Source organism: Cynocephalus volans, chromosome 17 (genome assembly GCF_027409185.1).
Source record: "Cynocephalus volans isolate mCynVol1 chromosome 17, mCynVol1.pri, whole genome shotgun sequence".
NCBI lineage: Eukaryota > Metazoa > Chordata > Mammalia > Dermoptera > Cynocephalidae > Cynocephalus > Cynocephalus volans.
In genome coordinates, this window is record NC_084476.1 from 37,690,593 (window position 1) to 37,716,992 (window position 26,400).

The window sequence follows — 26,400 nt, forward strand, 5'->3', positions numbered from 1 at the left end:
TGTTGAAAGAAATATTTTCATATAAAAATTAATGCATATATAAAAATGTTTTTGAGATGTTGAATAATGAGCAGAAATAACTCATTTTATTTCTGTAAGAGTTATTTTTAAAGTTGTCAAAGTTTGCAATTCATTAACATACTTGAGTCCAGGGATACCCTATATTTTAATCTAAAAATAGTATAAAATTCAAGGAAAATACAGAAACTAAAAAAAAAAAAAAAATCCATGAAGGTAGACAGTATAATAACTAAACTGAGAAACTTAAAGAAGACCAAAGACTTAAATGATTACACATGAGATCTGTGGAGCTAAGCAGGGGGTTAGGGCCAGGAGACGCCACATGAAGAGCCTTGGATGTTGTTCTAAGGAGTGTGGATTTTATCCAGGGTGGGAGCCACTCAGACGTGTGAGCAGTACACAGGAATGCATTTTTAGGGAGATCGTTTTTTATTTTTTTATTTTTCATGGTTTTTTTTTTGGAAGAAATATTTAGTTATTTTTATCAACATCTCCCAGATCGCTGACTTTCCTTTTTTACTTTTCTTATTTGGGGCTGATGGGGAGGCTGGCCTCTGCCCCATCACTGTCCTGTGCATGGGACACCTTGGGCCTGCTCACCTCACCCCACAGTGTGGATGATCCACTCATAGGCTCCCCAGGATGGAACAGGGCCATCAGGGTGGCTTCCGAAAATCAAGGAGACCCAGTACCTGTCCCTGCAGTTTTTGAAGCAAGACGTGGCATTTCTCACCTTATCCCGCAGTTACAAGGTGATAGAAGTTACACGGGGAAATCTGCAGAATCAGACAGTATTAGAGCTGCTCCTAGAGACCAACTAGTCCAGCCTCATATCAGATTCTCAGATCTTCCAGTATCTGAGGACTTGCTATTTTTTCCCTTAATCCCCCCCCCCACTGGTCCCTCTGGGGCTACTTGGGTCCTGTTGGCCCTTCTGCCCCATATTGCCCTTCAGAGATTTGGAGGTGGAGACCATATTCTTGGAGATGTCCCTTCTCCAAACTAAACAACCCCAGTCCCTCCAGTTGTAACTTATAGATCCAGGGCAGGGACTAAGGGCAAAATTTAAGGGGATGCCAAAAACATCAGTAATTGAGATTTTAAAAAAATATCTTAATGCAGTATTTTGTTAATCAAAATAATGCAAGAAAAGTTTTGATTTTTAAAAATATGGCATTAAAATATTTTTATCTTGAGTCCTGAGTTTTTGATTCCTCCTTAAATTTCACACCTAAAGTTAGTGTTTCATGTGCTTCACTCTAGACCCAGCCCCCAACAAGCTGTGTTTGTCAAATTCCTCCCCATGCTCAGCCAGTCCTCTTGCACTTGCACTTGTTGAATGCTCCCTCCCAAAGGTGTGAGGCCCAGAGTTGAATAAAACATTCTTATTTATAGTATGACCACAAGCCTCCTTCCCCAGCTGCCTTCGTAAGTGTATGGCTGAAGGAAGTTCTGGAGAGTTGAGAAACGTTTCATGAATTTCAGCTTGCATTGTGCATAACTGTGTGTGTAACCACGGTCAGCATGGCACTGGCTGCTGGATTGATGCCTGTCTTTTGGGATCCACTGGTGTCCATGAAGACAAGCAAACACTATCAGAGCCACAGCAAATAAACAGGCTTCTGCCATCCTCGCTATTTTACAAATAGGGAAACTAAAGTGCAGGGAGGGAAGGAACACACTCAAGGTCACTGTAGTGGGTTGAATAGCGGCCCCTAAAAAGACATGTCCACATCCTAATGCTTGGATCCTATGAATGTGACTTTATTTGGAAAAGGGATGTTGCAGATGTAATTAACTTAGGGCTCTCACGATGCAATTTTCCTGAATTATCTGGGTGGACCCTAAATCCAATGACAGGCAGAGGGAGATCTGATGCATCGAGGTGAAGTCCTTGTGAAGAAGGAGGCAGAGATTGGAGTGATGTGTCTCCAAGACAAAAATTGCTGGCAGCCACCAGAAGCGAGGAAAGAGGCATGGAACAGATTTTCCCTCAGAGCCTCCGAAAGGTACCAACCCTGTTGACACCTTGACTTTGGACTTCTGGCCTCCAGAACTGTGAGGGAAGAATGTCTGTTGTTTTAAGCTACCCAGTTGGTAGAAATTAGTTAGCAGGAATCCGGTACTCATGCCGCAGGTCGGCACAGATCCAGGACTCCTGATCCCATCTCAGTGTTGCCCCCCTCTGTGTACTGTTGCTCCAGACCTGTGACATGCTCAGGGTCACATCTGGATCAGCCCTCCTGTGATGGCTCAGTGGGCCCAGGAGCACACTGTCTGGTCATCAGGCGATCTGGAGCACCTCAGCAAATCGCACTCCCTCCAGGCCTGTTTCCTTGACTGCAAATGAGGGATTTGGCCCAGATAACTCCTCGGGTCCTCTTACGACTCAGTTTTCTGTCTCTCTGTAAATATTGCATAGGGTTATTACAGCTAGCTGTGTGATGTGGTTATCATGTTAAACCCTGGAATCTCCCAGGATACAGGTGACTCCCAGTAGAGAAAGTCACAGAGCAGGCAGAATAATGGCCCTCCTGGATGCATTCTCTAAGGTTCACCCCTTCGTATGCCTGTCTCTAGCATCAGGCTGTCCCCAGCTCGCTCATCGGTGCCAGGAGTTTCCTGGTAAAGGGAATAACAAGGCCTTTGGCTCCCTCCAGAAGCACGTTCTTCAGTCTTTGTCCCGGTTGGAGCAAGTGTGGACCTCAGGCTTCTCTGAGCACATTCTTCTGGCACCTCATGAGGACAGCTTCTGGGCACTTGTTTTGGGCTCTGACATACTTTCTCCTCCTTGGGGTTCCCTATCTCTATTGTACTTTAGCATAGTGATTCTGTTGACACTGATGATTTCAAGTGTCAATTTCCATTTTTCAGAGTCCTGTTAGGTTTGTTTCCATTCGGAACATTTACACTTCTGGCCTGTTTTCTCCACGGATGGCTCAGCCTCTCCCACGCGGACATTCTTCCCATGTTACTGTTCCTCTGCTGCGACACAGAGCTGGGCCAAAGCGCCAGATGGAGCTGTTCGCAAAACCCTGGAATCAGCAGGGACCTCAGAGATGGCCCCAGCCCTCAATCAAAGGCACAGGCTCATCCTTTGGAAGAGTTTGTATTGTTGTCTGGCAAGAAACTTCTGTGACCACCCGTGATTGTTTATGCAACACTGCAGAACTTGAGGAAACACAAATCTAGTAGGCTCTCCACTTAGAGCCAATGACCCATGAAAAGCTGCACCCATCTTGTAGGCACTGTGATATGAGCTCCATGACAGAGCACTCGGAGCTTTTAGGGAAGCTCTTGGCTCTAGAGTGGAGAAAGGGAAGGTGCATAAAAAAATAGGGGAGCTCCCTAGGGAACCGAGCTTCACAGAGCCACTGCCTCTGACCCTGCCCTCCCCACACAGCTCCTGTTCCTTTTACCCCCCTAGGTATCCATGTCACTGAGATACAGGTGGTGTGACAGAGGGACATGGGCTCAGGAGGAGGGGTTCGATGGCCTATGCAGGGTCCGCTGGCTACATTTGAATCTTGGCTCCATACTTCCCAGCTGGGTGACTCTGGCAGACAGCTGGTTGTCTGTGCCAACATCCATACCCCTCTTCCCCTGTTTCATCTGAGTAACACATCTCTGACTTTTAACTGGGTCTGTTGCCACCCTACTAAAAATGTACATTTCCCAGTCTCCCATGTAGCTAGATAAGGTCAGGATTCTAAGTCTGGCCAATGAGATATAAGGAGAAGTGTTATATGGGATTTCTGGAAAGGCTTCTTTAAAAAGGGGTCTTGCCCTTCTTATTCTTTCTCTTTTGTGTTGGCTGGAATATGGATGGAATGGCTGGGATGCTAGCAGCTATCTTGGGCCAGGAGGTGACCTCGAGAAGGAAACTTTATTCTTGGATTGTGGAGCATAAAGATAGGAGCTTGGGGCCCTGATTACTCTGTGGAGCTGTCATAGCAGCCCTGCACTGCCTACCCAGGGACCTCTTTTATATGAGAAAGAAATAAACTATCTCAGTGTCACTGATAATTTGTTCATTCTGTTATATGCAGCTGAACCTAATCAGCAGTGATCCAGTGACACTGGACAAGTCATCTAATCTTTCTGATTGTTTCTCGTCTGTAAAACTGGGATAATAGTATGTCTTTCACAGATTTATAAAGATCAGATGAGGTTGTACAGTGGAAATTATCCTACAGAGTGCCAAACATGTAGTAGATGCTTCCCAAAGTTTAGTTCTCTCCCATCATCAGGACAGGAGACTGGGAGGTAGGGGACAGGAGTAGCCAGACTGATGAAGACTTTATAGCCCAAGTCATGTGAGGTGAGAAGCAGCTGAAGGAATTGAGATTACTTTTGATTTTTTAGGTAATTATTTTCATTTAAGGAGAACACCCATGTAACAACCACCCAGCTCAAGAAAAAGGACAGTACAAGCAATCCAGAAGCTGCCTTTATGCCCTGTCTCAGTCAGTACTCACCATCAAAAGGTAACCATTCTTCTGACTTTCTTTGCCATACAGATGCCTGTTTTTGATCTTTTGAAATCTAGCTGGTTTTTAATAGTATCTTCAGGTTTAGGGTGGATTAGTCTATCTGGTAGCTATTCTACCTCACCCTTCGATAGCCCCCGTCTTCTGTCCTTGCCACCGTTTCCTCAGTCCACCTTTACTTGCCACAAAACCTTGCACCAGAATATGGGTGGGGCAAAAGCACAAGTGAAATGTGTTAATTTTTCTCTTTTTACTCACAGTTATTTTACAGTTTTGGTGTTCTCTGTCTTCAATTATTGGTGAGGGTAAGATGTGGTATTGAATTTTTGTAGCTATAAGACTATTTAGTATAGTTTGGGGAGATGTGGGGAGGCTAATTGATACACAGCCTCCATTGTCTTCCACTACCTGGAAGTCCTCTAAATGGTGTGTTTTGATGAACAGAAATTCTTTGTTTTGATAGAACTCGCCCCAAGGCCATGAATATACTTTCCTATTTTGTTTTTTAGAAGCTTTATTGTTTTACCTTTCACATTTAGATGTACAATGAACCTAGAATTGATTTTGTATATGGTGTGAGGTAAGGATAAAGATTCCTTTTCTTCTTTTCTTTTTCGTATCGATATCTGATTGACTCACCATTATTTATTGAAAAGTCCATCTTTTCCCACAGTTATCATCTTTGTCATAAATCAAATGACTGCATATATTTAGTTCTATATCTAAATTTTATTTTCTCTTCCGTTAGTTTGTTTTTTCACCAAAACACCTCTGCCTTAATTTCTGTAGCTTTATAATGAGTCTTGATAACTAGTAATATAGGTCCTCCATCTTAGTTCTTCAGTATTGTCTTGGATATTCTTGGATATATTTCTGTGCATATACATTCTTGAATCAGGTTGTAATTTACACTTACATACACACAAACCTACTCTGATCAATTTAGAGAAAACTGAAATCTTAATAATATTGAGTCTTCCAATTGATGAGTGTTATATAGTCCTGCATTTACTTGGGTCTTCTTTAATTTCTCTCTGAAATGTCTGTGTAGAATTCTTGCACATATTTGGTTTGGTATATATTTTAGGTATTTGATATATTTTAGTGAAGATATGTGCACATTACTTTTGGGTGCATACTTTGGGGTGGGATTTCTGAGTCACAGGGTAGGCATATGTTCAGCTTTAGGAGATGTGCCAAACAGCTTTCAAAAGTGGTTATACCAATTTACACACCCACCAGCAGTGATTGGGAGTTCCAGTTGGTTCACATGCTCACCAACGTTTGGTGTTGTCAGCTTTTTAATTTTAGCCAATCCAGTGGGCATATAGTGGTATCTCCTTTTAGTTTTAATTTGCATTTCCCTAATGACTAATCAAGTTAATGACTAATCTTTTCATATCTTTATTGCACATTTTGATATCTTCTTTTGTAAATTGCCTATTCATGTCTTTTGCCTATTTTTCCTATTGGATTCTTTGCCTGTTCCTTATTGATTTACAGAAGTTCTTTTTATATTCTGGATATAAATCCTTTGAAAGTTATATGTACTACTTATATCTTCTCTCATTCTGTGGCTTATCTTTTCACTCTCTTCATGTATTTTGATGAATAGCAATTCTTGATTTTCAAGCAATCTGATTTAATATTTAAGTATCTTTGCCCACCCAAGCTCATGAAAATGTTTTCCTATCTTGTATTTTAGAAGTTTTGTTATGGGCCGGCCCCGTGGCTCATTCGGGAGAGTGCGGCACTGGTAGCGCCAAGGCCGTGGGTTTGGATCCTATATAGGGATGGCTGGTGTGCTCACTGGCTGGGCGTGGTGCAGACGACACCATGCCGAGGGTTGCGATCCCCTTACTGGTCCAAAAAAAAAAGTTTTGTTATACCTTTCACATTTAGATATAGAATCTATATGAAATTGGTTATATGGATGGTTTGAAGTAAAATAAAGATTCATTTTTTTCTATATGGTTAGCCAATTGATTCAGGGCCACTTTTTTAAAAGACCATCATCTCTCCCCCCACCACCCATGCTACACTGTCCCCTTTGCCATAAATTAAGTAACTGCATGTAGTGCGGGTCTCTTTCTGGACTTTATCTTCTCTTGCTTGATCTATTTGCCTTTCCTCTAATCAACACCACACTGTCTTAATTACTTAAGCTTTTTAGTAAGACTTGACACCTGGTAGTGTTAAGACCTCCTTTAAGATTTTCTCAGCCCTGTGTCATTTTTCATGTAGCTCTACTCAAATATATACACTTTCCATTCCTTTTCATTCCTTCCTGCATTTCTGTTCCGTTTATGATCATTATCTCTCTGCCTGAAGAACTACTGTTAGTCTTTCTTTTACTGTGGGTTTGCTGAAGACAAATTCTCCCCATTTCTGGCTGTCTGGAGTTTTCTATATTTCACCTTTAATTTTGAGGGATTTATTAACTAGGTGTAAAAGTCTGAACTGATATTATTTAGCTTACAAGGAGGAGAATGCCACATTCGGGGAGGGGTATGCACGTCCCTGTCTTCAGCCCTTCGAGGGGCTGTTGTGCATGAGAGGGAGCAGACATGCCTATTTGGGGTCCATGGGAAGATGTAGCACACTGAATACAAGCTGCAGAAGAGCAGTCTCATCGACATCGGGCATTCCCTAAGTGGAAGGCTTTGTCTGAAAAGATAGTGAGTTTCCCAACACTGGAGAGTCTAAGAAGGGGTTCAACAAATACCTGGAAGTGGCTATTGAGAAGATCCAATAATCATATTGTAGGAGGGACTTAATCAGTGGTTGCTAATTTGTGCATGCTTAAAATCTGAGATATTTTTAAATACAGATGTCTACGTTAACTCACTCACTGACATACCAAAACAAAATGTAGGTCCCTGGCATCTGCATTTTTAACCAGCTCCCAAGTGTTCTACAATCTGGAATATAGGAAGAGACTAAAGATCCCCTAGTGTGCCTTCCAAATGAGACTCTGTGATTCGATCATCCCACAGGGACGCCAGAGAGAACTTCTGCCAGTTTTGCCTCTGTGAGGGGGAAGTTGGAGAAATAGAAGAGCATGTGTCCTTCTCTTTATCCTTTCTTCTGTCCGTGAGGCTCCCCTCTCCCAGACAGCAGGACTCAGCTTGGTTCTGTCGGAATGACAGACCCAGAAAGTTTAGTCACACTGTGGGTTAGCAAGCTTGTATGGGCTAGCCTGGTAACCTAACCACTATTTATAACATAGTTTCTGCGGGAAAATATGTTCCAAGTTGCAACAACTGCCTTTCAAAAATATGCTGGAGCAAAACCTGTCAGTAATTGGAACTATATATAAAGTTATCTTCTCAGAAACTTTTCTCATCTCACAGTAAACTTGACCTCAGAGCATGAGTAATTAATCAGCACTCAGTGTCGACTTCACAGAGGAAGAGCTTCTTCTGCCCTGCTAGTAATTGGAGGCCTGCTTTGGGAAGAACTAGTACCTTTTCTCCAGCAATGTGAGAGTGTTGCTTCCTGCTGTCGTTGTTTTGCCCGAGGGAGGCTGGTGCTGGCGTCACCCGGGAGCTGTGCTGAATGGCCTGGGATATAACGTGGTGGCAGTGTCTTCTTCAACTCGAGGCTTGGAAGGACAGTGAGAATGAGGTCACCTTTCAGGGCTGAGCTACCCCTGTGTCCCATTCCAAAGACTGTCCCACAGAATTTGGTAAACAGCCATATTTCCAGTATTCTCATCCCTGGAAAGAAGTTTTATGAGATAGAAAAAAAATATGGATTTACAAGTGGCACAAGTGAAAAGTATAGATAGGGGCTGGTGTTGGCCCCAAGGCCAAATCGAATAAACAATATGCTCTTATTCCATTTACTGTCCCCACCAAAAAAAAAGAAAAAAGAAAAGTTAAAAAATTGTACTTAGTTACCTTCTCACAAGACCACACTGGGAATATTCACCTCAGGTCTGGATCCCCCTCCTTTAAGAGGATCATAGAAATCTTGAAAGATGCCCCAGTGCCATGCTCTGCTTGGGGAGCTGGTCCAGAAATGTCATCTGAGTGTAACCATTTGGTTAAACAAGTGGGATTCAAAGACGGACACCACTAACCCTCAGATGCCTGTGTGCAGCAGAGAAAGCTCGTAGGAGCGAAATCCAAGAGCGGAGAAGAAGCCAAAGGGCCTCTGTCCTTTTGTGCTTAAAGCAATTAATTAGAGAAATACACTTCCAAGTAACTTTTTTTTTTGTTTTAAAGATGATTGGTAAGGGGATCTCAACCCTTGACTTGGAGTTGTCAGCACCACGCTGACCCAGTGAGCTAACCTTCTATCCCTATGTGGGATCCGAACCCGTGGCCTTGGTGTTATCAGCACCACACTCTCCCGAGTGAGCCACGGGCCGGCCCCCAAGTAACTTTTTAATACTTTAAAAATAGCCAACAGCTGAGTTCACAACCAGAAATAGACCCAAATTACATTTAAAAAGCAAAGAGCATATAGCCATGTAGTAAAACATGGAAAAATAACGAGGATACAAAACAATAAAAGATGTGACCATCACCATAGCAATATGGCATAAAGAGGAAGTTCACTTAAGAAGTAAAAATTGCTGGTCAGTATTTGAAAGGAGCGCCCTCTAATCATTAATTGGAGCAATGCAAATTAAAATTAAAAGAAGTTATACATTTTTCTTAACTGAACAAACTGAAAATGATTTTAAAAACTAAAATACCTAATGTCAAGAATGCAGGAAAATGGTACTTTCATACACAGTGGGATTTTTATATTCGGGAAGAATAATTTGGCCCTACAATGTGTGAACAGGTATGTTCCTGTGTTTTACAGACAGAGAAACTGAGGCCTAGGAAGGGCCTGTGCGGGCTTTGTTTGGGATTCTGCTGATACCTCAGTGACCAAGACAGGACACATCCCTGACCTCACGGAGCTTGATTGTGGGTGGGCGGGGAGCGGGGGGTGAATGGCAGACAGTAGCCCATACACACAGAAGTAGGGAAAGTGCAGGGTGACAAGTGCAGCAAAGATAAAAACTGTGGACAGAGAACGCTGGGTGAGGGGTTTGTGGAATGGGTGAGTCAGGGAAGCCTTCCCTGAGAAGTGACAGGTGTTGACATTTGAATGTGAGAATATCATGCCAAGAGCGGTGGAAGGAGCTTTCTGGCAGAGGAAAGAGCGCAGGAGCCCCGAGGTGCGAGCAAACGATGTTGTGAGGGACCCGCAGGTCCGAGAGAGAGAGCGGGTGTCATGCCTCCCCAGGAGTCAGGGCGGACAGGGGCAATAGGGGAGGGTGGCGGGGAAGTGATTAACTGTGAGAAGGGGCTGGGGATGCTGGTCTCCTTAAAGAACCGTCAGATTGGAAGAGTTTCTGCCGTGTATTTTGAGTGATGAATGGAGTAGTGATGAGCAGGAGATGATGTATTTCTCAGGGAAATTGTAAACAGGGAGAAAACCTGAGCCTTCCAAGAGGACCCTGAAACACAAAAGAAGGTGGGTTCATTGCTGGGACCCTGTTCACATCCAGTTAGGCAGAGGTCATCGCCTGCAGGTCTGGAGGCACAAAGCACTCACTCCACAGGCACCTGGGTGGTGACCCCACAAGAGATGCCGCTTCTTGGCCACGGTGGGCTCCAGACATGGACAAACCCAGCCTTTGATGACCCAGCTCCTCCAACCTCCTAGAGTACTAGACCGGCCAAAACAACTTGTGGTTTTCAAAAAGCCATTATGACCTCAGAAGTCAAAGAGGAAAGAAGTAGCAGAGATGGAATGGAAAGCTAGTCTGGCTACACACACACACACACACACACACACACACACACACACACACGCACACGCACACGCACACACACACCACACACACACACACACACGCACACGCACACGCACACGCACACGCACACACACACACCAGCTGTGTGACCTTGGGCAAGTCTCTGGACCTCTCTGAGCCTCAGGCTGTAGACAGAGGGGGTGTATGTGACTGTGTCTAAGGGCCCTTCCCAGTATAAAATGACAATGAGTTCATGGTTTCTATGTGATTTGTCCCCAAGGAGTGTTCTTCCAAAGGCTAAGCCACAGGCTCTGATGACATTTCTGGCAGAGAACCACAAAGGCCCACAAAGGGGCTAAGGGTAATGGGTTCCCCTGGGGCAGCATTCATTTGGAAGTGCAAGCTCCAGAGACTGGAGTAAAAAGGCAGTTTCATTACTTTGAGGCCACAATCAGAATGTTAATATCACCAATGAAATTCTTTTATGAAATTCAGCTCAATGGGAGAAAAAAATTCTTTTTTTTAATGCCGAGCTACTCACAGACACTGTTATATTATGAAAGGTGAAAGGAAAGAGTAGGAGGCATGGGTATTGCCTTACACCTGAGCAACGGGGACCTGCCCTAGGCCCTGTGCTCTAGGAAGGCCTCACTCGGCCCCAAGGAGACAGCCCACCTGGAGCCTGCACCCCATCTAGCTTCTAGACCCTGCCCTGAATTCCCTGCACATTTGGCTGGAGCTGCTTCCAGACAGGAGAGCCTCTGGCCTAGGTCAGCCGCAGTTCATGAGGGTGGACTATGCCTCTGAGGTGGTCAAAGGGCTACTGATGCTGGAAGGGGAAGGAGGTGAGAACTGAGCCTGGCTGGGCTGTAGAATGGAGCCAGGTGGGAGGGGGTGGGCTACAGAGCAACGCCGCTACCCCTGTGCTGCTGTGTCCAGCCTGAAGCTCTGAGGAGCCCCAGAATTCCAAGTTCAAACTTGGCCTTCCAGGCCATTAGAAAGGCATATTTATTATAGTGAGGGAGGATTAGAAAATATTTTATTACACAGTTTGTTGACTCATCTATAGCTTAGACATTTATACATATGGTATATGGGCCTCCATAAGTACTCCAGCCCCAGACCCTACAAATAGTAGGGGAGGCCTGGTCAGGGTGCATTATCCCTCCCTTTAGCCTTACCAGCCAGACAGGGTTCAAATCTCAGCCCTCACTCACCAGCTGTGTGACCCTTGGCAAGCAGACTCTCTGAATCAGTTTCACCATCTGTGAAATGGGGACAATAATAGTACTCACCTTGCAAGGTTGTAGGAGGATTAAATGAGATAATGCACATAAAGAGCCTAGCACTGTGGCTGGCACACAGTGGGTGCTGGAGAGTGTTGGCTGTTCTTGGATTATGTGCTGATGTGCCTGCCAGCTATAACTTGATATTCCCCGACCCTCTTGTTCTTCCAGACTCCCCAGCAGTATGAGAGAGAGTACAACAACAAGCGGTCAGGAGTGGGGCCCAGCAAGTTCCACGGGTACGCTTACGACGGCATCTGGGTCATCGCCAAGACGCTGCAGAGGGCCATGGAGACGCTGCATGCCAGCAGCCGGCACCAGCGGATCCAGGACTTCAACTACACGGACCACACGCTGGGCAGGATCATCCTCAATGCCATGAATGAAACCAACTTCTTTGGGGTCACGGTCAGTCCCACGCCTCCAGGTTCTGTTTGCCTTATTGCCCCTTGCAGGGGCTGTTACACGTCTTCTGATACGTGATCTTTTGTCTCGGGTCATTGAAGTAACTTCTTAAGGGCTGTGGGATTGCAGGGCTGTTGAAAGGAGGGGCGGGGGGTGTGCTCTCTGAAACACTGAGGAAATGCTTCTCTGTAAATCATGGATAGGAAAGGCTGCAGAGTCAAGAGCACGCAGGGCAGGTGCGTTTTACCAGGAGGTGGGTTGGGTGGGCCAGCAGGAGCTCTGGACCCTGAGTCAGGTTCAAATCCAGGGCCTTCACTTACAAGTTACCTTCTTTGAACTACAGAGTTTTCATTCACAAAATGGGAATAATATCCACCTAACGAAGTTGTTATAAAGATCAACCTTTATGATGTAAAAAATTGCTAATAATTGTTGAGCAAGCTACTTGCTCTTAGCCTCAAGTTTTTCATCTGGGAAATAGGGATAATAATATATGTCTCACATGGAAGTTGGGAAAATTAACAATGATAAAGGCTAATGTTTCTTGAATGCTTACTATGTGCTAGATGCCGTGCTAAGTACTTGATGTAGATTCAATAATGCATGCCCAGTGCTAGGCACATGGTAGGCACTCAATAAATGCTAGCTATTGTTATTGTTCATAATGATCTCATTGCGTCCTTATGCCATCCATAGGAATACGTATTGTTATTATTCTCATGAATGGGGAAGAGCCTGGAGCTTGGAGCATTTAGGTACTCCAGCTAATCAGAGGTAGAGCTGAGATTTGAACCTGGGTCTAACTCTAAATTGCTGCATTTCATTACCTTCTGGTAATGGACGCATGTGGTAGTCATTTATGTGCTGTGTGTCACTGACTCTGCTCCCAGAAAATATGGGAAATTTATCTCAAATATAGGTTGAATGCACTGAAGTGCTGTCCCATGTTCTAATTTAGAGAGTCATTTATACGGTCAGTCCGACTTGGGGCATTAAGAGGAGTAGGTAAGATGAGTTGATTGGCACATTTCTTAAGTGTTTGTATTCTTGCGTGCGTGTGCTTAGGCTTGCGTCATTGGTCTGGTGGGTCAAGGCCTGTGCAGGTGCCAAGGTGTGGACAATGTTGTGGATGCCAAGGTTAAAACAAGATCCCTGTGCTAGAGCCCATGACCCACACGTAGGGGAGAGACCTGGACAAAAATGACAACGAGAGGTTAACAGTGCTCAGAACCGTGGGAGAAACTATATGAGCCTGGAGAGATTGCTGGGACCTTTGGTGTAAGGGTCAGGGGAGGTTTTTTGGGAGAAGTGGCATTTGAGCTGTGCCTTGATGGGCAGGTAGGAGTTAGACATGCAGAGAGGGGCTGGCATCTGGCCAGATGGAGAAAGGCATGGGTGGGTGGGGGACAATCACTTGGGTGGAAATGTTGGGAAGGTGAATGATGGGGCCAATTCTGGAGGGACAAGCTAAGGAGACTGGCCTTTATCTCAGAGGCCAACCACTCTCAAAGGGTGGTCAGCATTACATTCTCAGAGCCAGGCCCATTGAGTCAGAATCTCCCCGGGTGGGGAACCTAGCCATCTGTTTTAACAAACCGTCCAGGAGATTCTAATGCATGCTATGGTTTGAGAATCACTGCTCTGGGTGTTGGGGAGGTACTGAAGTTTGCTAAAAAGAAGCAGATTTTTGAAATCCCTGAGTAGAGCTGCTCAGGACCTGAAATCTGTGGGCATCTACTCCCACAGTTCAGAAGTAAGCGCTCTATATAGTTTTTGGCAAAGTCAGTTTATGCAGCACAACCTAGATTCAGGCTGGAAACTAACAGCTTTCCTCAGACCAAGGAGCTTAAAAAAATTTTTTTTTATCCTCATTACTCCCTGTTATAAAATCTCACATGGAGCCTGATATATAAAACAGATTAAAGAGGAGCTTCTCAGTTGAACGAAGAAGCCCAGAGCCCTGCCTGTTGTGTCTTCCCACAGCTGCATCCTCATCTCAGCCCGGCAGCCCCTGAGACCCCCTCTCAGAGAGGCTGGACAGAGCACCAGCAAAAGTACCTCCCAAGTTCTTTCTCCTCAGTGCACAAGTTCACAGACTGAGACTCAGAGAGGAGGGGGATTCGCCCGGGTTCCCGCGGGTAGCATGGAGGCAGGGCTGTTTCAAAATGTGGGTATACTTATTCAGGTCATCTTTTCACACTTTGCTTCTTATTTAATAAAATAAATTCACAGTATCCAAAGTTGAAATGGAAGAATAGAGAGCTACAGAATCTAGGACGCATTTTGCCATCTCTCCCAATCCTAGAATTCAGCATTTTGCAAGATGCCTGATATATCTTAGTTGGAGATCACTTATAACCACTTCTAAGTGCTCTCTTTCATCTAAGCCAAATAATACATAATTCCTACTTGATGAGCAATTAGAGAAGACTGCCTAAAATGCTTTCCAGGGTTCAAAGATGAGTTTCTTTTCAATGGGAAATTCCTTGACACATATTTATGCCTGCTCCGGTGTGTTACTCATAATTCAGGGAATTTCAGATGTGGAAGGGGTCTTAAAGATCCTCACAGTCAATGCCCTCATGTTGTGGCTGAGTATCTGAGGTCCAGAGAGGAAAAGTGACTTTGAAAAGCCACACCACAAGTTGGCAGAGCCAGGATGGTAGCTGGAGTGGTCCTGCCTCCACGCCACTCCGCGCCATCTCTCTTCTCTTTGTGAGAGTGTCGCTATAGTTGAGAAAGGTTGCAACAGTGAAACAGCTGTGCACAGTGTCTCGCCTCCCTCCTCATCCCCTTTGTCACATAGTAATATGTGCTTGTCACTGGGTTGTAGACAGGTTTCATTAAAATCGTCCTCTGATCACAGAAAAAAGAACGTCTTCCGACAAAATAAAAAGCGTCTTTGTAGTCCAAGGAGACCGCAGAAGGCCAAGTTCTGCTATAAATAAAGAGTTAGAAAGTAAGGGAACAGGAGAGGAGGAAATAAATTGAAGCGTTTTCCATTTGCTGAAGGGTTTTCATTATACAGCACACACGGTGTCCATCTTTCCCCTCTCAGGCAGACACTTTATTCTGGGTCACCTCATTCAGCATGTTTACTATATGGAAAATCGTTTAAACACATTAAATTAATTATACCTATGACTCGATTTCAATTGATTCAGTATGCTGGGAGCTGGGCCTGTGGTTCTTGGTTGGCATGATGATGAAGAAATTTCTTCCATGCATCCCAGGTTGGGGATCTGGCTTCGCTTGGGGCTCAGCTCTATTTTATTTTTCTAGGAGCTCCCCTCCCAGCTACCTTTCTCAGGGAACACACTGAAATGGGATTTCGTGTCCGCACCTGCACACTGATGGCCTAGGAGTGCTGTCCATCTCTGATTCCTTGAGTGCACAGTTCTGATGTTCAGCCCTGTGATTAACTCTCCATGCTCTGGAAATCTCAGGATGTTTCCCCACCTGGAACCTCCTCTTCTGCCAAATATACAGCCAGGAAACTCGGGCTAGGATTGGCTACATAGATCTCAAAAGCCCAGAGGGTGCTGAGAATCCCCTTTACTGGAAGTGATAAGGGCTTGGAACCCAGCTCAGCAGAGTTCATCTTGGGCAATGATTCCTAAACTTCTGTATGCACGAGAATCTCCCAGGGAGCTGCTCTAAAACTTCATATTCCCAGGCCCCATTCCAGAACGTCTGATGCAGTGGTCTCTTGGTAAAGCCCAAGAATTCACATATTAATAAGCAGGCTGCCTGATTCTCAAATAGCAACCTTGAGAAGTGCTTGGAGCGCCACACGTACACGCACTTCCTGGTCTGAAACCTTTCACCCGTGCTGGGTGCCTGGTGTATAGAGAGGAATAATGTATAGTCCCTGCCCTCAAGAGCCCCCCATTCAATGGAAGAGAGATAGATGAGTAGAAGAATAATTTCTGGGCAGTATCTACCCAAGGCCCCTGGAGTGATGACTATGTTTTGCTTAGGGGACTAAACCAAGGAGCCATTGTCAATTTTCCTGCAGTTCAGTAAGCAGAACTTGTATCAATAATTGAAGGTACAGTCCTGTGGGCACTCATTTTGTGTCACGTGCTGGGAGCGAGAATGCAATTCCAGGCCTCTCATCCCTGACATTCAACGCGCCAGCACTGTGTGGCTCAACGGACTCCTCTAATTTGGTTTTCCTGACAAAGATTCACTAAATTCATAAACAGGAGACCATCACCTTTCAAAACATGCTTGGGAACATTTGCTAAGCATTCAGGTGAAAATCAAAGCCTTACTTTTCTTTGGGTGATCATTTTTTAATTCTTCCCTGTTTCTAGACTCTTAAAACAAGGGCGACCCCCCCGATCTTAAAGTGGACAAATCCTTTGAGTGTGTCCCACTGAGATATGACGGCTCTAACCGGCAGTATAACCCCTCTGGTATATGTTTCTTTTGATATGTCTTTTAAAAGGGCACCACATTTAGTTTGTGGTACCCACAACAGGCTAAATTATGGAATTTCCTTTTGCCCTATTATGAAAATGTAATACACGTAATGTTTTTCCCAGAGAGTTCCTCGGGGTATGTATACCGGGTTTGGGTGGGGGCTGGGAGGCTTCTAAGAGCATTTGGTTGTGAGAAGAGGGCTCCAGTCTTGCTAAACTGTTTCCTGTGAGCACCCCTCATTCTCTGTGGGTAGACTCGACATAGAAGCAATCACAGCTGGAAAGAAGGTGACCCGTAAGTTCCTCCAAATAATAGTATGTACTTCATCCTCTGCCCAGCCTTTCTCAAGCAGCTGCAAGTCTGGACATCTCAGTGTAACATATCTGTCACCCCTAGGTTCAGGCTTTTCATCTCTGATGACTGTTATCTTCTCTTTTTTTTTTTCTTGTCTTTTTAAAAAATTTTAATTGGCACATAATAATGGTATATATTTATGGGATACTGTGTGATATTTCAATACTTGTGTACAATGTGTGGTGATCAAATCATCACACATTGATGGATAATTAACATACCCATCAACTCAAACATTTATCAGTTTTTGGTTTGGGAACATTTAAAGTCCTCTTTTCTAGCCAACTGAAAGTATACAATAAATTGTTGTTAATTATAGTCACCTTACAGTGCTGTAGTACCCTGGAACTTATTCCTCCTCTCTAGCTGTAATTTTGAAACCATTACCCAGCCGCTCCCTATCTCCCCTCCCTGCTATGCTTCCCAGGCTCTGGCAGCCACTATTCTGCTCTCCACTGATGGCTGTTATGTTCCAATTGGTCTCACCAAGAAGGTGAGGAAGAAAAGCAGATGGTGATTTGCAGAGTTTATTGATCTATTTGCTTTTATTGCTGATGAAGAGGAATCCAGCCTTAGCCAGTGTATCCCTTAAAGTTTTTATGTAACATCTTTAAAAAATTATCTCTACTATGACTCAAATACTGCCCCCGTCAGCAACCCCCTTCCTGCCAACTTTCTCCTAAAAGCGAGGACATCATAGAGTAAACTCAGATTGGTTGGAATTCCAAGTACTCTAAGGTCAAACTAAGTAGCTGGAGAAAGCCAACAGATCCCTCATTCCAGGGAAAATCGTAGTGTCAGCTCAAGCCCTTGTTCATTTCACACCCTCTGTTGACTAGCCCTCCTGTGATCTTGAAGTTTGCAGTTGATTTTTTTATCCAGAGAACTTTACACACACACACACACACACACACACACACACACACACACACACACACACACACAAATGTGCTGAACGCCATCTCTCTCGCTTGTCTGATCTCTTGGGTCCTGGCTTTATTTTCCAACACAGAAGCTAAATTCTAGGCTTCCCACCAGCCACACATTTGTGTCTTTTATTTGATATCATCACTTAGTGTATAGATTTTTTTTAAGGTTGAATTTGGCAAGAAATAGAACACTAGGAACTCCATCCAGAAGTGGACAAAACTCTACCAGTCCAGGATCTGGTCATTCTACCAGTTGTGACTCATCCCCTGGACTATCATGATTCTGCCTGTCTCTAGATTTTGTACTTGAGGCTGTCACTAGAGAACTTTTCAGAAGCTCTGCAATGGTCCAAGTGTGACATGTCTCTTGGGTGTCCTAGAAAACAGCATTTGTCCCAGTGACCTCATGCTAGCTCCCTATGCCACTCACTGTTTTCTACTCTGAGGTCCCTCTTTCATGAGCCTTTCTTGGCTACTGCCTAGGATCATCAGTAAACCCTTCCAGAACTCCCTCTGCACCCCACCTGTCCCCACCACATCCTATACCCAGGTAGTTCCAGTGAAATTGCCTCATATACGGACTTAATGTAGAAGCTGATCTGAGAACCAAATCTCCTTTCCTCTATTCGCTGGCTAACCAGCCCACCCTCAAACTCAGATCAAATGTACCATTGCCCGGGGCATGGCAGTGATGATCTATAACAAGAATTGCAAACTTGAAAAGTCAGGCAAAAAGAGGCCTGGTATATGTACCTCTTAGAGCTGTGTAACCTCAGGGAAGTCATTTACTTCTTCTGTGCCTCAGTTTCCTCATCCACAGAGTGGAGGAAAATATATCTTACTTCAAAGGATTGTTGTGAGACATAACAATAGTGTCTGGCACCCAATAACTACATCAATCATTATTGCTATTATTATTATTATTACTGCATTATGATGGTGAGCTTTCAAGAACAGCATTTATGTGGGTCAAATCAAATATTCAGAACTGAATCCAGCAAACAATCATTGTATACCTACTAGGTGCCAGTCTGTTTCACATATATAACCTCACTGGAGTCTCTCAACCATAATCAAATCTATTCACTTGTATTAAGGTTGTAGGGGTTTAATATCAAAACAGAACCAAATAAACTCTGCCTAAGCAAGAGCACTTTTGAGTCCTCCCCTGCTGCCACTCACTCTAGGGATTTGACAGCTACCTTAAAGCGGAAGGCATCTGGTCACAGAACTTCCTCCTGTTCTTCCCTGTAGACCAGCTCAGTGCCACGCATGCTCCAGTGGCCCTAAGAATTACCCCTCAGCATTATACACAAGAACTCATTGCAGCAGATGCTGTGGGTGCCAGCCCCACTCAGCTCTCTTGGGATCCCTTGTTGGATCAGGGGGTTGGTTGGGTTTGTCCATTCCCAGCTGCTGCAGGTGCCCCTGTGAATGGCTCACACCTGCAGCCTTCCCTGAAGGCTGGCCTTGGGGGATCGGAGCCTCTCAGCCCGGAGGTGCCTGGGAATGACACCCCACCCCACCGCCTGCAGCGATGACTGATGCGCACGCAAGTTGCCTTCCAGGCTCCCCTCGGGATTAGGCTGAGGCCAGCCTTCATCTGAAACCACATCCAGCGTGGCCTCTTCCTTCCTCCTCTCTCCCTTACAGGCTTCTCCTGAGAACCGTCCTTAACAAGTCACTTACGCGTGATTCCCTGTCCGAGGCTTCACTTCTGCAGGATCCAATCTAAGACATCCACAAGTGTTTTTATGGGAAACTTAAGCATTTTCAAAAGGAAATTTTTGCTATAACCTAAATGTTACCTGTGTTAACTGTAGAACCAACCCTCTCTATGGACTCCCTCGACCCAGTTAGAAAGTTCTGGACTCTTCTCCCTCATTCCCTGTTGCATGTGCTCTGTCTGACTGTACTCAGCCCATGGGAGAGCTGTATTTGTCTCCTCCAATGGATTAGCATCTCCCAGATTTGTGGGGACAACAGCTTGTTATTTCTCTGATCTCCGCAGTACCTCACCTAGCGCTTCACACCTGTTAGCAGCTCGGTAAGTTCTCATAACCTCAAGCTAACTTCACTGGATTGAATCCACACACGATTGAGAAATTCAGTCATGCTGTTCTACTCTGTTGCATTCCAGGCTTCTATAAACTAAAAACACTTTTTACAACCCAATAGAACTAACAACAGAAGTATTATGGGACTTAGAGTTCTTGAATCTACTAATAATGATTCCTAAACTCTTGGCTGTGGTACCCGGTGTCAGTAATTCACAGAAGTTGTGGAATCTCCTTGGTGCGCACTCGCACGTGTGTGTGTTGGGGGAAGTGGGAGGGTGGGGGTCCCTTCCAGTTCCCTTCCAGAGGCAGCAGAGAAACCCATTCTTACACCCCCCACCCCCAGTCTCTCATCTCTCCCATCAGCATCTCTCTAGAGCACACATCCCAGGGCCTGAGGGGGAGGGAGTTGCTAATGAGCCCTCTGTGACTTCAGACTGTCAGGAACATTTTCGAGAGGTAATTGCTAGTAATAAACAACAACTATAATAATAATAACAATCCTCGCTGTGTGACTGCCCTGTTTACAGAGTGCATTTGTAGTCTCTCCCATCTTCCTTCCTCAATGCAATTACATTTATTCATGTAATAATAGTCATAACTATCAATTAATGAGCTGCTACTGTATCCCAGGCAGCACCCTAAGCACTTTGCACACTTTATTGAATGTGATGCTCAAAACAGCTGTGCGACGGGGATGTATAATCCCAAGTGCCTGGAACACTTCTGCCAGTGAGCTGCGTCTGGCTCCCGCACCAGTGTCACCTCTCTGCCCTCCTCTCCGACACCCTGTTGAAAATGCAGCTCCCTCTCGCGTCCACTTCATTCTTCTCAATAGTGACTCCCATCTGACATACTACGTGTCTTACTCAGTTATTGTCTGTTTTGTTTTCTGCTGTATCTCCAAGGCCTAGAACCATGTGCTTGGGGCATAGCAGGTACCTGATAAATATTGGCCTTAATGAATGAATGATTTAAATAATTAATGGCCATGTCATAGATTAAAGAAACAGGCTCATCAAAGATAAGTGATTTATCCAAGATATTGCAGGTAGTAAGTGACAGAGTTTATTCAAAGCTACCAAGTCTTGCTGACTGAAAGTCCATATTCTTTAAATCATTTAGATATCCTATGAATTCAACCAGCATTCCTAGCACCTCCTGTAAGCCAGACCAGTGCCAAGCAAGAGGAGTAAGATGTCAGGTTTTGCCCCCAAGGAACTCATGTTTAGAAAAACCAGGTAAGATGCTTCGGAGAGAGAGCAGGTGCCACCATCCCCATATTAATGGTGGAGGATGTTGTGGTTCCTGTCTGCACTGAACAGTGAGCCTGTGAGCCCCTTGACAATGGGGTCTGTAATTCTCTCCGTACCCCTGGTGTCTATCTATAAGACCTGGCTCAGTCCAATACATGTTTGTTGACTGAATGAATTAGGAAATTGTAGCTCAGAGAGGCAAAATGCTATGGTGGAGTCCCCCCAATGCATTGCTGGGGAACCCGGTTCAGAATTACATCATAAGTCTTCTGATTCTAAATGCAAGTGTCTCAAAATCTTGTGTTCTTGGCTGCCCTTCCCCTGTTTATTTAAAAAAAAAATTGCAGATGACTGCAGACAATGTACAGCACAGGAATGAAACCTACTCCTTCTGCTGTCAGATAAATTTGAAAGATCAAAATAATGTGGTTTAGCAATTTAAGTTGATGCTTACCCTTCCAAAGCTTGCAAGTTTGACTTCCTCAAGTCAGGAAGAAATAGCTATTTCCTTATGAAAAGCACTGTGGGGGAGTGCATCGTCTTACGAGAGCATCAACAGAAGCCCTGTGTACAGGGTCCCTGAGAGAAACAAAGAGGATGCTCTGTGACATGGTGGTTGTAGTAACAATTACTATGCTGACAAACGTAGCAATAATAGGCATGGCTAACAGTTCTGAGTGTTCACTATATCCTGGGTACTATGCTAAGCTCTGAAATGTATTATCTTATTTAATCCTTGCAATGACTCCTGTTATGTGTTGAATTGCAACCCCTGCCCCCAAAATCTGTATGTTGAACTCCTAACCCACAGTACTTCAGAACAGGACCTTATTTGGAAATACAGTCATTGCAGATGCAATTAGTTAAGATAAGGTCATACTGGAGTAGGGTGATCCAATATAATTAGTGTCCTTATAAAAAGAGGAAATTTGGAGACAGACATGCACACAGGGAGAGTGCCGTGTGAAGATGAAGTGAGAGATGGGAGTGATGCTTCTACAAGCCAAGGCACGCCAACGATTGTCAGTAAACCGCCAAAGGGCAGGAGAGGAGCAGGGAACTGATCTTCCCTCGCAGCCCTCATGAGGAGTCAACCCTACCGACGCCTTGATTCCAGACTTCTAGCCTCTAGAACTGAGACAATATGTTTCTGTTGTTTAAGCCACCCAGTTGGTGGACTGTGTTAGGCAGCCCTAGTGAACTAATACAACCCCACGAAGTGGAGACTATTATCAGCATTTTGCAGGTGAGAAAACTGAGAAGTTAAAGAAATTTACCCAAGGTCAGAGAGCTAGTGAGTGGGGAAGCTGGGATTTGAATACAAGCAGTCTAACTTTCGACCCTCATTTTTAACTATTATCCTACATCCACACAAGCTCTTCTCTAGTAAGGCGGTGCTGTGGATTGGATGTCCTGCCAAACTTGCTGAGGCTTGGTTCCCCCTGTGACAGTGTTAAGAGGGTGGGAAATCCTATTGTGGTAGTTGAAAGGGGAGGCCTTGAAGAGGTGATTAGATTGTGAGGAACCAAGCCCAAGTAAATGGGTTAATAGACTGATGATTTAGTGGTGGGCACGGGAGTGGTTCTGAGGGCTTTAAGAGGAGCCTTTCTCACAATGGGATACCCTGAGTCACTGAAGTCACCACCAAAGAAGGCCCTTGCCATAAGTGTCTCCTGCACTTTGGATTTCCCAGCCTCCAAACTGTAAACAATAAATACTCTTTCTTTACAATCACCCAGTTTCATGTATTTCTGTTATAAGCAACAGAAACAGTCTAAAACAGGGGGCAAAACAATCCCAGCTAGAGAAGAAGAGAGCTGAAATCAGCTTCCTGCCACCCCACTCTCCAGGTTCTGGTCACTTGCTGGGTTAGGCAGGGCCGAAGCACCACCCGGCCACTCGTTTCTGGACCGGCACTTCTAGAGCTGCTCCTAGCATCTGTGCCCATGCTCCACATGCCTCAGTTTCACCAGCCTATCTTGCAAGAAGCCCCTCGCCTTTCACTCACCTTTCCCCCAATTGGGAGGGGAGAGGATATTTTATAACCTCAAGTTACATGTTCTTATTTACATATTTAAAAATATCGTATACATTTCCATTTAGGGTTAAAAAATAATACATGTCCATTGTAGAAAACGTAAGAAGTACAGACAAGCACCAAAAGGAAATCAAAGTCGCTCATCACCTCCTCATTTAGACAGACCAATGGGGCACTTCACACTCAGATGTGATCTTTTTTTTTTTTTTTAATTCTTTTACCATTTAATTTGGTCCCTCATATTACAAAGCTTTTTCTGTGGCATTGGTTCTTAATCTTTTTAACCCCATCATTTTTTTGTTGTGATAATAAATGCATAACATGAAATTTAACCATTTTAGCCATTTGTAAGAGTACAATTCAGTGGCATTAAATATATTCATACTGATGTGCAGCCATCATTACTATTCATCTCCAGAACTTTCTCATTATCCCAAACTGAAACTGTGTACCTATTTAACAATTGCTCCCCATTAGGTGTGATCATTTTAAAGCTATTATTTATTATGGGAGAGATGATTTTATTTAGCTGTATCTTTTTAAAAGTACTTTTAAGAATATCATGAGTAGTTTGCTAATTTTAGAGGGAAATTATATTATTTGCAAGCTACCTCTAACCGGATAGTTAGTAGCCCAGCAAAAGTTTAGTGGCCTTTGCATACAGAAACCTATGAATGTACAATCAAAAATATTGAAAATATAAATAGTGAGCAAATATTTTAAAGTAAACAATATAATTATTAGTGATATCTCCACTATTGAGGAAAATACTTAGATAAAGACATACCCATATCCTGCATGAAAAACAAATCTGAAGAGCTCTGTAATATAGCACCTGCGTTTCTCTTTGGGTGACCCAGAATCCTCCTCTGTGTGTGTGTCAAGGTATGCTAGCCTGTGAGCTTGCTAAGTGGGAAGGACATTTTCTAAAACCAGGGGAAGAGAGCTGACATAAATTTCAGCCAACAAGAGGCACAGCGTTGAGCCCTGATGGATGCAAGCTCTGCCTGTGTGTGCTCACGCAGAGGCTATTCACACACACTCAGATGTGACACTGTGCCCACCTGGCTGATGACCAACCCCTGCATGAGGGGCTGAAGGAAGCTTGGAAGGTCCACTTTCTCATGGAATTACAACCTCCACCTTTCTTCTTTCTCAATGGAGTTCAAGCTTTCTAGAATTCTTGCTTAAACCAGTAATTTACAAGTAAAGATCTGGAGTCTGGATGCAACATTGCAAATTGTGGGAGGGAGAAATAAGGGACACAGTGAGGGAGGGACTGGAGGGGGGTGCCACTTTTGTCTTAAGAGGTACGCAGTGGTTAAGAGCATGGACTCTGGAGACAGACTTCTTAGGCTCACATCTTGGCTCCACTTGCCAGCCAGGTAAACTTGGCCAAGAACTTTATCTCTCCACATCTCAGTTCCTATAAAACAGGGATAGTGCCTTAGATTGGGCTCCCTGTAATAGACTCTGAGACAGAGCATTGTGTACCGAAGGTGTGTTACAGAGTGTACTCAGGAAACACATCTGTAAGGAAGCGGGTGTGGCAGGATTGGGCAGAACAAGAAGCTGGTTGCAACTGAGGCTGCAGCTGATTCTGAGGGGAGCTCAGGAGCTGGAATGGCACAGGGGCTGGGCCTTGCTGGCCTCTCATCAGCCCATCACTGGCCTGGCTGGGCCTGGGAGGGGGTGTATACCTGGGCAAGGCAGTAGCCAGTATTTTCAGGAACTGAGGGATGGTGCTTTGGCCCTAAAGAGGGGAGCTGGGCAGAGCCTCCCAGTATCCGCTGTAGATAGCAACAGGGCTTACCTTAAAGGGTTGTTAGGATAATAGGGGTTTATACATGTTGAGTGCCTGGGACATAGTATGGGCTAAATTAGACTGAGGACAATGAGGAAGGATGCATTTGTATACCAGCTTCACAGTCCTCTAGATCCTCAAACACCTGTAGTTAATTTTCCAGGAGATTCTGGGGTTGGTGGGTCCCCATGTCACTGTTTGTTTTGGATTCTTGCAGCTTTTGCCATCTTTGGTAATTTGCATTTTCACATTCAAATGCATATAAACAGACACACTCACATGCACACACACACACTGTCTTAGTCTGTTTTGTGTTGCTATAACAGTATACCTGAAACTGGGTAATTTATAAAGAACAGAGGTTTATTTGGCTTACGATTCTGAGACAGCTGCATCTGGTGTGGGCTTCAGGCTGCTTCTACTCATGATGGAAGGTGACAGGCAGCCGTCGGGTACAAGCAGATCACATGGCGAGAGGAAGCTAGAGAGAGAGAGGGGAGGTGCCAGTATCTTTTAAACAACCAGCTCTCATGGGAACTAATAGAGCAAGATCTCACTCAGCCACCCCCCCCACCCCACCCAGGGAGAACATTAATCCATTCATGAGGGATCCCCCCCATGACTCAAACAGCTCCCAACACTGCCACACTGGGGATCAAATTTCTACATGACTTTTGGTGGAGACAACACATCCAAACTCTATCACACCCCCAATATGTGACTTATGGGTGTTCATGTCATCATGTATATAGCTGTTTATCAGTGTATTGCAGTAGTATTCAAACTTGTTTTTCAAAAGAGACTTTACACAGATGCCCAATATCATTTCCCCCATCTAACATTTACGTTCACATTAACAATACATTTAACATTACTTTTTTCTTTATTTTAAGACGACTGGTAAGGGGATCTTAACCCTTGACTTGGTGTTGTCAGCACCACACTCTCCCAAGTGAACTAACCGGCCATCCCTATATAGGGATCCAAACCCGTGGCCTTGGTGTTATCAGCACCACACTCTCCCGAGTGAGCCACGGGTCAGCCCTACATTTTTTTTTTTTTCAAATTTGCTCCTTCTAAAACTTTGTTAATCATCTGATTCAAAATTAGCAAACAAATTTTTGCAGTAACAAAGACAAAGCAAAGCCTTAATAGGGAACCTGGGTCTGAGCCCTCAGATGAGTAGATGGCCGGGTCAGGCCCCAACAAGGGCACGGCAGTGGCGGCAGCTCCCGTGACAGAACCACGGGTATGCAAGAGGGGACCGTTTTTGCTGGTACCCAGACCTGCGCTCCTTATTTTAATAGTTGTGTGTTGATTTTAATGTGTACTGTAAAAATATAACTAGCATTTAAGGTAGCAAAATAAGGGTTCTTTTCGGTTTTGTCTTGTTCTGTTTTTTAAGGCAATTTTTTAGTAAAGAAAAGCACAGATGACGCGTGGATGTCGTGAAAATCATTAAGGTGGCACACACATGACAAAGGCTTGGGAAACAGGACCTCCTTACTGCTTTATCTACTGCTTTATCTTTATTTTGAAAGCCACTGTGGTCGCCTCTTAAAAGGTTAAGA

The 26,400-nt window shown here is 44.4% G+C and overlaps 1 protein-coding gene across 1 annotated transcript in view; it reads left to right on the top strand.

The window, feature by feature from the left end:
* Positions 1-26,400, top strand: part of GABBR2 (gamma-aminobutyric acid type B receptor subunit 2) — a 378,270-nt gene that overhangs the window by 214,117 nt on the left and 137,753 nt on the right. The window contains exon 7 of the mRNA XM_063082450.1: positions 11,730-11,966. Within this exon, the coding sequence (XP_062938520.1) occupies positions 11,730-11,966 (237 nt within the window). The remainder of the gene's footprint in view (positions 1-11,729; positions 11,967-26,400) is intronic.